Source organism: Apaloderma vittatum, unplaced genomic scaffold, assembly GCF_000703405.1.
Source record: "Apaloderma vittatum isolate BGI_N311 unplaced genomic scaffold, ASM70340v1 scaffold3997, whole genome shotgun sequence".
In the NCBI taxonomy this organism is placed as follows: domain Eukaryota; kingdom Metazoa; phylum Chordata; class Aves; order Trogoniformes; family Trogonidae; genus Apaloderma; species Apaloderma vittatum.
This window is the reverse complement of record NW_009727666.1, coordinates 1-15,897: the sequence shown is the minus strand read 5'-3', so window position 1 is coordinate 15,897 and position 15,897 is coordinate 1. Positions and strand designations below refer to the sequence as shown.

The following is a 15,897-nucleotide window of genomic DNA, read 5'->3' as shown; positions in this document are numbered from 1 at the left end:
CTGGATTTTAACAGGGAAAATGCTGGGGCAGTTGCCAAGCCGCGGTGTCGGCGCCGCGGCAGAACCGCTGCAGCGCGCTGCCGTTCAAGCCAACCGCAGGCAAGGGGCCGCAGTGGGCTGGGAGAGGTGAAGGAGGGACTTGCGGAGCAAGGCTTGTGCTCCCCTCTGCAGGAGCCTCCCTAGCGGCGTTCTTCTAACACCATCAAGTGGAGAAGGCAGCTTCTCCTGACCTCCCAAGAACTGGGAAAATCGCACCTTAGAGGGAGAAGAGAAGCATCTTCAGTCGCAGCCCATCTCCTGGGAAGTGGCCGGAGGCAGACAAAGAGCCTGAGAGGGGTTATGTTTTATTTACAACATGTGAGAACACCACCAAGTAAAGCATGATAAAAGTTTTGCCCGAGGAAGCGTACAGTTAGAGCCAAGCAGACACAATGCAACCAAGTCATAAAGCAACTTACAGGCTGCTCTGTGCCAATACCAACTGGGCGGTTCTAATTACATTATTTGCTCTGGGTGTTGACAAGCGGTTCGTGCAAGGAGCCACGGCATATACCCCTGAGAACAGAGCAAGTTAAGTGGTTTTGTTGGAGGCTTCAGTGGAGTAGCCACAACTCTTGGCAATTCTCAACCCCAGAGCCAGCTGCAAGCGACCCAACTGCAGTTCACCTTCCCCCAGCTATGGGCGATGGTGTTACGGGCTAGAAAGTTTGGCCTTGAGCCACACTGCCTCCGCTTTTTCCCTTAAAGTCCCATTTAAAAGATCTGACTACACGATTGCTTTCCCAAAGATGCTACAGTGCCACTAAGCCACCAAATAAAGCAATCCTAGCGAAAGGCTGTGGATACATACTCATGGGTCTGGTGGCAGTCCTGGCTCTGGGGAAAATGTCTGGACTGAACCAATTCAGTCTCGTTCTTAAGCAGAAAATACAAGATGCAACAATTTAGGCATTAATATCTGTGTGAGAGTCAAGGTCTGCAAAGTGTTTTCAAAACCATCATATGCTATGCTCCAAAAAGATGTAGCTAATTTTTCCAGAATAACAACTGCATTTTACTGAGAATAAACTAAAACCCACAGCTCCCTTATGAGGTAGGTAAGTCAGATTCTCTCCATTTTAACAGAAAATTGAGACCCAGTACAGCTAAGTCAGTCCTCTTCCCAGTTTTTAATTCTAGTAAGATCATGACAAAATATATTAAAAAAAATGAAGTAATACAGGTAGACAACTGGATCAGTATTCCTATCAAAATACATAAACTTTACCTGTAACAGTTTACATAATTCTATTGAAAAACTGGCCAAAAACATACTGGTAAATGTAGTATAATAAAGTCTGAAAAGGAAAACATTATGGTAACGGTTTTATAAAAACCTGAGTTGAGTCCTCAATGGACATAATTCATTTGGTGAATAGAATCTCACAGACTTTAAAACCCATGAAAAATGAAGTCACCTGATAAGGCTAGCAGACTGCATCTGACGTTGCATTTGATAATGGGACAGATTTGAGAGCATTTACTGAGCTGGCTGCAAAAACTCTGATGTGAACACAGCTTCTGCATAATCCTCACAAACATCCTGCAGTTCTGCTGCCACGTCGCACAGGGCTTCTTCTGTTAGTTGCTCTGCAAGACTGAAGGAGAGAGAAGGAAAAGAAGAAAAGGAAAAGGTTCAGAAAATCTGATCTCAAACTTCAGTAATTCATTCCATTGAAATCAGTGCTCTAAACTTAAAAGGGAAATACTCGTATTTTTTTCATTCTTTCTACTGCTTAGCCCAAGAAAAGATCTGACACATGTTGCAGAAGATATCAGAAAATCTTTCTTTGCTCTGGTTCATGGCAAAGGACATAGTTCAGGCTTAAAAGTGTTGAGAGATCTCAGGTCTTTCCTTTTTTCAAACTCCTCGATACTAATCCTACTTTGGGAATAAGAGTTAACATACTGTGGTGCTCATCCAAAGGCCACTGAAGTAAACGGGAAGCTTCTTATTGATTTCAGCTGCCACCGAGTCAGGCCTTACTGAGAGCAATAAAGTTTAAGGAAAAGCAAGACAAACAATTTCAATTTTCAGTGATCTCTGCTGGACTACACCAGATGTTACAGACGGGAAAACTATTTTAGCGTAAAACAACTATTTAGTGCCCTCTTGAAAACTTCTCTTCAGTTTTGCACATGTTCTGAAATACCGTAGAGTTAGTCTTTCTAAGCCCTTTTGAGCCCAGCACGGGAGTGTTTCTTTTAAACATTGTGTGACACAACTTCATGTAAGAGGATGCCCGGTGCCCCCCCTGGCAGGAGCCGACCCCAGGCTGCGACCGAGCAGCACCGTGATGGGACCCGGACCCAGACATGGCAGAATCCAGCAGTCAGGGGGAGAGACTGACCGCCCACCCCTGAAAGTGCCGGTCCCTGAACTACCCAGCCTCACACCAGTTACAAAAAGGAGAACAGCACAGAATGACAGCACTGAGAACTGACAAGGCGTATTTTGGTGGTTTAGTTCAGTGGATTCAAACACAGTGGTCTAACCACAGTCATTAAAACATTTTCATACTTATCCACAGCTGGGCAAACCATCAACATACAAGATTAACTTCACATATGCAAGTCATCTCAAATATTGCAGGTCCTGTTCCTGGAAACACTGATGCAGATGCCAGACGTTACTAAACTGAGCTACATTGCTCATTTCAATGCTTGCAGAAGTTTCAAAACTCTTGGCAATTAAGTGTGAAGTCCAGTGTGCCATTATGGATAATTATGGCAAACCAGTGTATCTACAACCACTGAAGTTAGATTTTGTAATTCTTCCTTAGTACTCCAGAGTTCTCCACTTTAATTTCTTCTTCTCCCACAGCCAGAAGTCTTTTGATTTCTTCTCTGCAGAGAATTAGCTGCCCTCTATGCCAGCTGATGCTGTGCCAGTCTTTCCTCAGTTCTGAAAGAACAGGACTAGCAGCCCGTATTTCCATGCTTTTATTTGGGCTGGGACTTTACAAGACCAACAGGTGATTTCAGAAATCTATCACACATATTGAAAGTGACGTCTAGGCAATTGTAGGCAATCACTCAAGAAAAGTGCAAGGAAATTACTACCAGTGATAAAACTTAGTTGCTGTACCTGTTACTGAGCAATCAAAACAGCTACTCAGGCTTCAGTGTATGGGTGAGTATTTCAGCTGGCAGCACGGCTTGCTTGAAAGGCATCGTGCACCATAAATAATTTTTCTTTGCTAAGTGAACAGCAGAGAGACTGTTACTTACTGCTCCTTTGCCTCTTCTACTTGTACTAAGGGGTGGTAAGCTACCTATGTCACACTTCCCCCAGTGAACTCCATGAAGCATTATGACTTGCAGGAGAGAAAGCGCTGAGATCTGGGCTAAAGCCAGTGATCTCTTTTTAAACAGTATCTGCTGTTGTTCCATGAAACATCAACTTAATAATCCCTCACCACAAAGATTAAAATTCACACAGTTATTTACATGGCTTTATTCATTCTCTAACTCAGAAAAAATGTTAACTTTATTTTCCTTCAATTTACCTGTTAATGATAATCTTTGGAAAATAGGTTAAGTTTTCCCTATATTTCAAGCAGCTGTTTTTGTGCTAAAACCACAGAACGATGTGACAAAATGACAACTTCTGCAGGACATTCTGCTCACATATCCTGTCATTTTATCCAACTACCCTAAAAATCCATGAACACCAAGTACTAGCAGAGAAACAGTCCAGTAGCCAACTGCTGACTTTCAATTTGGAATTTCAATGGCCCCTCCCTACTCCTTTCCTGAATAAGGAGAGAAAAACCTGTTCATCAGCTGATACATTCACATAAAACCCACAAAGTTAGTTCACATACCTCTCAGCAATCTGCCATGGATTGAAACTGCCTACTGCCTCATGAGAAATGAGCTTTAAGTGATGCCTGTATCTGCTGTTATAATCCAAGATGCTCTGGAGCATATGCTTTGGCACAGAGAGAGACACAGAGCTCTCTTTCTGTAGAGAATTCCGAGTCAAGGGCTGCAGAATGTCAATTCCACTCTGCAGTTTCTCCTCTGCTTCTTCGTTTTCATCAATATCACTGGAAATATAAAATAGTCATTAAGCCGAAACTAGATTTTTAAGTATCTTTTTGAAGGATCAGAAAATCTCCATATAGTAACCACATTTTCTGTAATGAAAACACAATAATGACATGCAGCTCATACGCACTACACATGCTGAGTATTCTACTTACTTGCCATCAGAAAGTTTTCCAAATAAAATGGCAGTTTCTGGCTCTGTGTGTCTAACTGATTTTGTTATCTGAATCGGATGAGGAGATGTAGGTCTTTTAGCTATTGATGAAATTTGCTGTTCTAGAAGGAAGAAAATAACTTTTAAAATTGTTTCTTAGGAAGAGAGGTTCAGTCCTCACAAATACTTCTGCTTCATTTTAAGGGGAAGTCCTTAAAAGTATTGGTATGATATAATAAGTATTGATGGTAACAAGTCTGTAAAATATAAATTCAGTATAGGATTTCCAAGAGCTGATTTTAGAGCTATATATTTCCAAATACTGATTTTAGAGCTATATTTTAGAAACAATGAAATCAGCATCTAGAGTAAAAAATGTGTCTGGATGGTGCTATTTAATCACACATAATCCAATGATTCTGATTTTGAAACATCTGAATTTAAAGGTACAGAGTACAGGAAGAAACACTTGCATTAGAAACTTACCCGTTTTGTCTTCCTGGGTGCAGAACTCTGAATCACTGTACACAATCCGGGTGAATCTCCTGCGTACAGCCTCCTGGTACCTCTGGGTTTGAACACACAAAATCAATCAATCGACACTTACTTAGCAATTCAGCTGTGCGGGTTATCACCCAGTAGGAAGGCAGGCCGTGATCCTCCCTGGTCAAAGTAGGCTTGTTTTGCCTTGGGCATTAACATAACACAGAAGAGGGGCAGGAACATGCAGTCAGAGACAATCAGCCCGTTCAGAACGCCAGACTTGAAGACTCAACTAGTTGCCAGTATCGTGGCAGCTCTGCGCACTTCAGACCAACAGCAGTCAGCCAGGCAACCGAAGGGCCCTCACGCTGCTCCTGCCTTACCCACAGCAAATTCAAAGGTTCGGGTAGTAAGTGCCCCACAAGGATGAGGACACCGCACACCGCAAGCTTCAAGCTTCCACCTGATGAACAGACCTCTAGAAGTAAACGGGTCTAAACTCAGTTACAATAAATTTCAATAAATTTCACTGAACAGGAAGGTTGAAATGGGACTTGAATCAAAAATTTATGGAAAAACTGATTGACAAAAAATTTTTAAGAAAGCAATATATGAGAAAGTTCAAGTTAAGTAAATTATAACCTCAAGAATATTTGCATAGAAAGATGGACAAATAAGGGCACAGATAACCATGCATTTGTGATTTCCCCATGTTGCCCTGTAAAATGTTTTGGATTGCTGGAGCGTATTTCCTTGAGATGCACATGCTACTAGAACACTAGGATCCTATCTCACCAAAAAATGGGGGGAAAGAATACATTCATAAATACTCAAATACTCTCCAATCTGTGGGATAGTCAGTGTAATTGCCATTCTGATTCTCCCACTCATATACGATAATCTAAGCCATGAAGTCTTGAGGTGTGAAGCAAGCTCAGGTCTACCAACACTAAAACTAGCAATAAAACCATTAGGGCAAACATTCACTTCCTACAACACCAGGTTTTGCTGAAAGCGCAAACTCCTTCCAAATCTTCCATTTCACACACTGATCCAGTCAGACCTTGCTTCATTTAAGAATGTAGCTACTTACAGATATTACAATTTATGGGCTGTAAAAATGAAATTGGGATTACTGATACCAACCAAGAGAGAAAAATCTTACTTCGATTTCTTCCATTCTTTGCAACATTGACTCCAGACTATGAGTGTCAGCCATAGGCAGCGCCTCGGTCTGGAGCCTCTCGTGCTGCTGCATATTATATAGTTCCTGAGCAGAATCTTCCAAAAGATCATCCAATCGCTTTTCACTCAGAATATCTGCATTTGCTTCAAGCTGCTACTTAAAAAAAACAACAAACAAATAAGAGCTCACAGAGCCAATGCAAAATAGAAAGAAAAAATCCTCCAAAATAACTGGGGGAAAGAACGCTTACAAATCAACATTTCTTACAGCATGGAAATAATCCAATTGTCATTTCAGCTTTTCCCTTCAGTGAAAACCCAAATAAATCCCTGTTTTCCTTCTACTCACACAATAATCCACATCAATAAAATCAGCTTACTACGTTCCTATCAATAAAATCAATGAACGTGGGAAAGCTTGCTACACGACTACGTTCCTAAATTGCAAAGGTGAAGCTGTCACAGGTTCAGGTATCACCGAGGAGTTCAAATGAAGGCCCTCAACTTACTACAAACATTCAACAGGAATAGTCTTACAGCAGCTCAGGTGGTAGCAAGTAAATATGCTAGACCCAGGCCACAGGCAGAGGTTTCAGCTGTGTCCACTTTTATCAGTTAGCCATGGTACAACATCACTTTTCATCTACCTGTATTTTTTTATATGAAAATGTTTTTTCCTCCAAGCCACTTTAGGCATTCAAAGTCACACCAAGCAAAAATACACAAATGGGATGATGTTAAAAAGAGCTTTCTCATTGTTTCATATCGTACACCATTACAAAATAGTACTTTAGAAGGCACGCATGCTCATAAAATGACACTGTTTTAAAGATGTGGCTTATGTAAGTTGAAATTGCCAAGTTCAAAAATCAGCACTACTTTTCCAGATGCATTCTGCAATACGGCAAAGATAAAAATTCATGTTAAACGTCAAACAGCTTTACTCCATGACATATAGATACAATATACCTTCTCAGCTGCATGAGTTGAATGGTCGTTTACATGTGAAGAATCCTTCAAATGACAGTTTGTTTCCAAGGAGAGATTCATCATCTAAATAAAATGTAAATTATCTCATGATAATCAAGCTTTCCATATTATTACCCATTAATATTACTAGTCCAAATTTACTTAATCATTAAATATAGTATTGCACGAATTATTAGAATAATCTTATCAAGTTCAGTCACATTCAGCACGGAACTGTTGTAACCATTCAAAAAACAACGTAAAAATGCATCTACTTAACAAGAAGCTACCAAAAAAAAAAATCTAATGCAGCATCATCAAACTTCATTACAATTTCAGCACAAGCTGAAACGGAAATACACTCTCCAGACATCCAAATCTCTGTTGACTACATAAATATGGCTCTCATTAAGTTGCAAATAAACTGTGTGTTTTATAAATGTTTTACAGCTCTAAAGGCATCCTTCAAAGAGTGGCATGAGCTCGGAGGTACTACCTGCATCCTTTCCAATAGAGGTTCTAAGCAGTCCTGTAGTGTCTTCTCAACTTTGTCGGCACACTGGGTTGGAGAAGCACTTTGTGACCTACACAAAAAGAACAAATGACAATGCCATCACGAAACTCCATATGACAATAATTTTAAAAACTACCACATAAATGTACTTTTGGGGGGACTGGTGGGAGTCATTATCTTAACCTTTGTGTTTTTTTCATTTCTCATCTGCTGAGGTCAGTTAGAACCTCCACTTGAAGTTTCTGCTTCAAGTCATGCTAGTCTTCAAAAATAAAACAGTAACACAGAGCGTTACAAAATGCACATTCTAATGACTGAAGAAAAAAATCATACTAGTTTAGAAAACTTGCAAAAAAATTTAGAGAGAAAATTAATACTGACTTTAGGACCATATAAGCCAGGAAATTCTGTTGAGAATGAGGGATCTTCAATTCTGTTTCTGCTACTGGCAAAACGACAATTTCATGGCTACGCACAAATAGTGCCCAGAGAGATGAGCTCCTTATCTGACCATGCACGCTGCCCAGCACAGCTCTGGCAGCTGGATGAGCAGCTGGATCTCCCACTTCCACTGCTGCAAACGGCAGTCCCAGAGCAAAGCAAATTTGCGGAGTCCTGGTTTACAGGATGCTGAACACACTTCAAATTAAATAAACCCGCGCTGTATTACTGGCTAGGACAAAGACATGTATTTTGTCCTTCTGGAATAGGGAGATAATATTTACCTTCTTAACGCAGTACTGTGACCATTGACTGCACACTGTGTGCTTTGTCAGTGCCTTGTTTTGTCCTGTGACTCCCAGACAACACTTAGACCTGACCCAGGGAACAGCATAAAGCAGTGGCTCGTCCCAGGCTGCGTAAGCGAGGCCACTTTGTGCCAAGCAGGGAAAGAACACAACTACCCGCTAGCGAGCTGTGCTGTGCCACAGCTGGGCCAAATCCATCCTATTTACTGGTCCCAACACAGCGGCATTTCCACAGGAAAGCAGGGCAAAGACAGGTTCCACCAGGCTGTGAACGTACTGCTTAGGTGCCAGAGGTGGAGATGCACGGTTTGGAGGCACGTCGGGTATTCTGCGATCCTTAATGAGTCGTTTGTTCTCCTTTAGCTGGAAAGCTATAGTTGTCTCTTGAAATCGGGCATGCTTTCCTTGAGGCTGTGCACGTTTTGATTTTAGAGATTTCAGCATTCCCTTAAAATTAACACAAATCACATTAAAAACATATATTGCAGTTGTCAAATTTTTTTAAAGTATTTTGCATTCTGCTTCAGAATTTTTCTTGAAGTTATGCCTGCTGGCTGCACAGTTGACATATGTGGAGGTTTTACAGCTGATATAAAGGGAAGTACAACTGTGACTGCAGAGAACATATGCTTAATTCTGCAACTATTATCTTTGCAAAGAGCTCCAATTTTTCCAACATTCCTCTTCACGGGTAAAAACTTCCTTTGAAATTTTCAGAATTAGGCTCTGTGTTTTATAAAATCTGCAATCAATGAAAGAAATCTGCCTAGCTTATATCCTCTACTAACATTAGCATTAGCACAGTATTCTGGGGAGACTTTATTGCAGTTTTTCAATACTTAAAGGGGACCTTTAAGAAAGGTGGAGATGATGTTTTTAGCAAGGCCTGTTGTGATAGACAAGGGGTAATCATTTTAAAACAAAAGCGAGTAGATTTAGACCAGATATTAAGAAGAAATTTTTTATGCTGAGGTGATGTGGACTGCCCAGAGAGATGGTAGAAGCCCCATCCCCGGAAACGTTCAAGGTCAGGTTGGATGGTGCTCTGAGCTTTAAAGGGCACTTCCAACCCAAAACATCCCTAGGCCTTAAATATTTCAGTTTTAATTCAAGTTGAAAAATAACCATGCTAATTTCAAACATTAAACCAGCTTTGGTGAAAGCTCCTCTTGCTAATTCTCCCATTCATTCTTTCTACTTGTACAGTGCATTTCCAAGGAACAATAACACTACTTTCAAAAAGCTTTGATAAAATAGTCCTAACCACTAGAAATAATGTAGGCAGGTGGCATAGTTTACCCTCCATGCCTTCTATCTCTGAATAAAAAAAAAACACATGAGGAAGAGCAAAGCTTGATGGTGTGTTACATTAGATAACAAATCCCAGAGGGCAAGTAGAAGAAAGCATAAATTCTTTTATCACTTCTATACCTGCGATTTTGCAGGTAATAACACGCCTCTCTTCTTCAAAGGGCTCCTTTCAAGGATGGGATCTTTTTTTACAGCTCTGCCTCTCACCAGTGCATCTACGTTTCCTCGTAAAGCGGCATTTCTCCCTGGAGTAGGTGGGTCATTTTCTTCTTGGAATTTATTTTGCAATATATGAGCACAACTGTTTGCTTTCTGAACTGCTGAAATATTTGCAACATGTCAGTGTTTATCTGTATCAAAAATAATAAATAAACTTTCAACTCTAAGTTGAAAGGGAAAAAAATCATTCATCTTTATTTCTACATTTGATACTTCTTTTATGCTGGGTATACCTAATAATAAACTTGTAAGCTCTACCATAATTAAAAAAAAAATTAAAACAACAACAACAAAAGAAACAAAAATCTGTAGTTCCTTATAAGTATTAAATAAATTGTCTTTTTTCCATTGTTTCAATGACCAGATTTTGGGGTTTGTGTGCACATACATATTTATATGTACCTATATATATCTGAAAATACAGATATCTGTGAAAATTGTGGGAAAGCCTTTTGGTAGTATTTGCCAATATGAGGTCTAGGCAGCAATATAAAACATTCTTTTTTAAGCAGCAAGACATGTGGAAACCATTAGATGCTTGTCAATATATTATCTCTCTGGACTGCCAAAGATGAACCTCATAGAATTCTTCTCGCCCTTACCTAGGGGTAGAAAATAATACTAGTAATAAACATTCTAGTAATAAACATTCTAGTAATAAACATTCTAGTAATAAAATTACTATTCTAGTAATAAACGTAATTCTTCCAAAGAAGAAAAGCAGTTAATACAGGTTATATAATAATGTAATAAGCTATAATGAAAGCAATAATGACTTTCATAAGCTACCAAAATACTCCACGTGGTAAATTTATATCACAACACCTAGATAAAGAATGAAGCCCATTTCCTTCCATATATGACGTAAAAGAACAATAAAGTAAACCAATTCCCAGTGGTTGCACGGTGAACTAACAGCAAAAAAACCCAAAGTCTTCAGCTTGCCTGACAGTTAACATGTCTTTAGGTAGTGAAAACGTGATTACTGTGCAGAAGACATTAACATTAAAGGACTGACAAGAATAAAACAGAGCTCTCAGAAGTAAAGAAACTGCACGAACCAAGGAAGTTCTGAAGCCAAGGCTTCACCATGTCTTTTCACCGTAAACAGTGAAGCAATTACAGCTTTACTGGAGATTTGCTAGCAGTCAGCTACCTTGCATTCCAAAATAATATATTTATACAGTATTATCTAGGTAGATATTTGGAAATATTCTGTATGCACCGTTAATGTCAACTTGTAAACTGCCATTTAGATGTACACTGCAAAAAAAAAAAATAAAGGCAGCCCAAGCGTAGGCCACAATAAAAGAAATGGACAAAAATAGGAAGAATAGATAATACAGTTAGAAAGACTTGCAGGTCTGTCATCTCAGGGGAACAGCTGAAAAAACCACATAATAAGGCTATCTGAATCTGGTAACTACATGTGGGCTGTTATATACTTCCGACCAACAACATGTAACATGGAACTGGAGACAGTAAGTTAACCAATAACAATGTATTTAATAACTCAAAATACAAACCAGTCAAGAGACTTCTGGCAGCTGGAGGTTTTCTACGTTCTTGTCTATGCTGTCTCTTTAAGCCGAGAGGTTTATTTTCTCCTTTTGGAGACGTAAGCTGCTTTCTGGCTGGAAATGTCTCAGTGCTCCCTGAAGATTTACCCTGAGATGCTGAAATACATTTCTTCAATTTTTGGGGTGTTTGCTTCTTTTCCAGCAGTGAATCCAGATCCTGCACGAAATATTTAGAATTTTAATTACTCTCTCAGTAAACTTGATATAATAATAAAAAGCAAATTCAATAGATTCTAAGTAGATAGAACTTTTCTGTTGTGGTTTTGGTTTTCGTGGTAGTGATTATTACTCTTGATAGCTGGTTCATGTAGAAGCTTCTTATTATTATTAACTTAAATCTTACAGAAAAGGATTGCCTTTTTGTATTTAAAATTGATTCTAGCAAATAATCTTCTTACAGCATGTTCAAAAAGAAATGGACACAAGGGCTACAGGAAAAGAAAGCCCCCGTGACTGCAAGACAGACACTTCTTCCAATGCCAAGTCCAAAGTTCACTCTGCCTCCTTTCCTGCTCCCAGGCAGCTCGCACTGCAGCTATTCTCATAAGCTGTTCAGGGCAGAAGTTCATCGCTAATCCTGATGACTAAAGCATGTAGCACTAAACAATCAACACCTAACTTAAACCAATGTATAAAATGTAATTGTTCAGCCCAGAGAGGTGGTGGAAGCCCCATCCCTGGAAGTTTTTAAGGCCAGGCTGGATAGGGCTCTGAGCAACACGGTCTAGTGGAAGGTGTCCCTGCCCATGGCAGAGGGGTTGGAACTAGATGATCTTTAAGGTCCCTTGCAACCCTGACAATTCTATGATTCTATGAAAATGGCAAATGGATCAGAAACTGTTGCTTTGTTACCACTATCACATCACCAGTCCTCATTCTACCAGGAGAGACAATAGACAGAAACAGCATCAACAAGAACAGCAGCAGGTAGCTTCCATGTTTAAGATTCACTACTCTTTTAGACCACTATTATTCAGGAACATTAGAAACACATTTATACACTAGAACTTATACATTAGAAAATACGGCCTTTAAAACAAACAAACAAACAAACAAACACAGTAAGATATCTGCCATTTCACGGACACACAGTATAGTTTGCAGTCTCATATTTCACTATATCTTTTCTGACTTAGGAAAAAGAAAATGTTTTTTCCTACCTCAAGTTGCAGCAAAATATCTACGACAATGTCGGAAATGGAAGAATCCACTTCTAGCTTGGCAGAACAGAGAGACAGTTGCCGAATGAGACTGCCCAGTTCCTTGTAGTGGGTAGGAATCTGCTGCTCTGTTTGATCTGTGAACTGATGGGCAAATGCCTGCAAGGCTCGTATGGCTCCTCTGTGTGCTGCTCCTAATCTGGATATTGCTCGAGACTGAAAAAGTGAAAAATAAATGCTTTGATAGCTGTTGCTTCTATGAATACTGATATTATTCAAAGAATTGTTGGCAAAATTTCACAGAGAAACACTCTGATGGATATGAGGCCATCTAAGTATATGGATATGAGGTCATTTAAGTAATCTACTAAAGGTTCTACATAACATTGTGTTAGCTTCAAATAAAATGATCTGGTTATAACATATTCCAATATTTCTACAGCCTAAGTCAACAGAGTGCTGTAGCCATTAGCTTGACCTTAACATGCAACAATTGTGCACACACAGAACATTCTCCAGTTTTTGTTAGCAAAGAAAATACAAGTGATGGAAAAGCACAAGAGGACAATACTGGCCAAACAGTAGGCATGATGTCATTACTACCCTTTTGAAAGACGATGGCCAGAGAAGAAGTCAGAAAGGAGGATGCTAAGACACAGAAGTGGCTGAGAGTAGAACACAGTGTTATTCGGAAAAGGAAGTGGAATCAAGCTACATAAAAGCAGAAGACCAACAGTCTTCCTTTCCAGTATACTGCACACACATAAGAACTGAGAAGACAGAAGCAGCAAAGGCAGTATCAGACCAAGCGAGACACGCTTCTGTGAGAAAGAGATGAAAGGTGTAAGACACAAAGAAAAACTCCCGTTTGGAGAGGGCTCAGGTGTACCCTAGACAATCAGGCTCAATTAGATAGAAAATCTTCTGTCAATAAGTTATTCGCAGCCCGGAGGATAATTACAGCTTACCTTTTTAGTATGTCTGATTTTATGAGAACTCAGTTTCTCTAAATCATCCTGAATTTCTTTTACCTGTTTATCATGAAAGGAGGGGGAGAGAGGAAAGTCAGAATTAGCTCCATGTCTATAAATGACCAAATAATCTTCAAGGCAACTTCTTGAATGAAAGTCCAAATTTTCCAACATCTCATCTTTCCATCCAGTCACAAGAGAAATTCATCACACCATTCAGATCTAAACTAGAATGCCATGGAAGTTCAGAGATAATCAATTTTATCTTGTTTCAGTTCATTTCTGTCAAAGTCAACAAAATAAATTAGCTTCTATATATTCCAATTTAAAATGCTGTTTCCTACCTGTTGCTGGAGTACATAGAGCATCCGAGCTGACCGTGAAGCTTGTTTCTGTCTCCTAGTGCAAACTTGCTGCTCTTTATCAGGGTCTAAAATTTCTCTCTCTCTCCCTAAAAAGCATGAAATGTAAAGTTTTATGTCTTAAATTAATCTGTGAAAATCCTGATTAAGCCATGATAAAAAACTTAGTTTAGCAATAAGCCTCTTTCATGAAGACCCAATACATGGGTGTATCACATATTTTGCAGGGGAAAAGCCAGCTATTTTAATGCTGCATCGTGTTTCTATTGTAATTTGACTAAACATTCTTATTAGTTACAGCTTACAACATCATGTGACCCCTTAGTTTTATGATCAGGTTGCAGGTAAAGCACTCAAAGTTAGGAACAGTTAGAACTTGACTAGCTATTACAAAAAGCACCGATGCAGCGTATACTGGGGCTGGCTGGGATGAAGTTTGCTTTCTTCACTGTCGCCAGGATGGTGCTGGTTTATGACTACACCAGTGTCGGTAAAACAGCAGCACTCTGCCGACTGCTCAGCAGTATTTGCACAGCATTAAGGCTTTCTCTTTTTTCAACTATGCCCTGCCACTGTGTAGGCTGGGGGTGGGCAAGAAGCAGGAAGGGGACCCAGGCGGGACAGCCGACCTCAGCTGATCAAAGGGACGTTCCGTGTCATGCTGAGCAATGAAAAAGAATAGTTTGGGGAGAAGTGGGGGGAAGGTAGCCATTGCTCACTGGGTCTACTTGTGGGAGGTAGTGAGTGACTGCCATGGCATCATTTGTGAATTTCTTTTCTTTTTCTAATCAAAGCCAAAAAACAGAAAAAAAACCAAATCAGACTATTGCACATTTATGTAAAACAATTATGGTTCAGTCTTACACCTTTTTTAGTCAGTTCTTCAATTTTCTGAACGTAGCTCCTCAACTCTTTTTGCAGCCGTCGGACTTCCTGCATATGTTTATCTTCTTTTTTGTCTACGTTTGGCTTGAGATTCAGTCCTGTGTCATGGGTGGGTGGGGAGTCCAGAACAGCTGGTATTAACTTTCCCTCATTTGGTGTGTAGAGGTACACCTTAGCACCAGAGCTGGTAGTCTCCCCTTTGGAAGGCTGACCAGGCTGACCAAGTTTCTGTTTGTTCTTCAAGCAAGTTTGAGACTTCGGTGCATTTTTAATTTCTGGACTTCCCAATACTACTTTCTTCTGCTGTGGTGTCTTCTGGGGCAAGAATGGTTTATCAATAGCATCTCCAAACATCTGCTGTTTCACTTGCTCTTCAAGATATCTTCGTTTTATGTCCCTTCTGGCTAGCTGAATAGCCAATTTTAGCCTCTCCTCAGATGCTGCTGAAAACATGCCAAAGCTTCTTACATTGGGGTCCTCACTTCCAGCTAGATTTCTCTGATTATTGGATGCCTTCAGTTTTTCTATTACAATTGGACAAGGGTTAGAGAATCTGAGAGCCAAGTTCTCTGGAACTGCAGGAACATTTCTATTAAACTGCAGCTGTTCCAATGCATTAAAAAAAAAAAAAAAGCTGATGTTACACAAAACACTTTACACATGTGATGTACCTCTAGGATTCTGCATCGCTGCAGAAATCAAGCAATACCTGTGTTTGCGAAGTCTTTGCTGGCTGGGTAGCAAATGCAAATGTAGCATCAGACATGGTTGGCTTGCTTGGTCCCATCGCACTGGCTTGATTTGTCCTTTGCTTACAATTACAACTCTGGACATAATAAGAATCACAAATTATTTCTGCCTCTAAAAAAGCAATCCCAGGCGTGATGTGAAGGACAGATGGCGAACCAACCAGAGGAGACATGTAGAAATGGAAAGCGCGTCCTGGGTCCCCCTGCAGATAGCACACAGAACCGAGAGGACAAGCCTCCCATGAAAGGCAAAATTCACAGCGTCCCCCACGGAGAGCTGAGGAGCATCGCTAGAGACTGCGCGGCTCACGCTGTGAACCATAAGGCCGATGCAGAACTTCTATAGCTTTTACTTTCCTCAAAAGGGAAGCACCACATTGCGAGAGTAAGAAAAGAGACCGGGCTGGCAGGACAGCCTGAGCCAGCGCCCCGGCAGAGCCCCTCAGGGCACAACAGGCCCGGCGCGCTCGGACCTGAACTTCACCGAGCCCGATCGAAAATAACAGCAACGTGT

The 15,897-nt window shown here is 40.3% G+C and overlaps 1 protein-coding gene across 1 annotated transcript; it reads right to left on the bottom strand.

Moving 5' to 3' along the window:
- Positions 1 to 1,519: 1,519 nt before the first annotated feature.
- Positions 1,520 to 15,421, bottom strand: KIAA0753 (KIAA0753 ortholog). Its single transcript, XM_009873737.1, is given in 16 exon segments — positions 1,520 to 1,637; positions 3,867 to 4,091; positions 4,248 to 4,368; positions 4,733 to 4,814; positions 5,895 to 6,068; positions 7,380 to 7,467; positions 7,581 to 7,625; positions 7,627 to 7,659; positions 8,424 to 8,593; positions 9,578 to 9,777; positions 11,203 to 11,413; positions 12,417 to 12,632; positions 13,385 to 13,447; positions 13,732 to 13,838; positions 14,616 to 15,237; positions 15,344 to 15,421. Coding segments are annotated over 16 exon segments (2,553 nt in total).
- Positions 15,422 to 15,897: the final 476 nt, after the last annotated feature.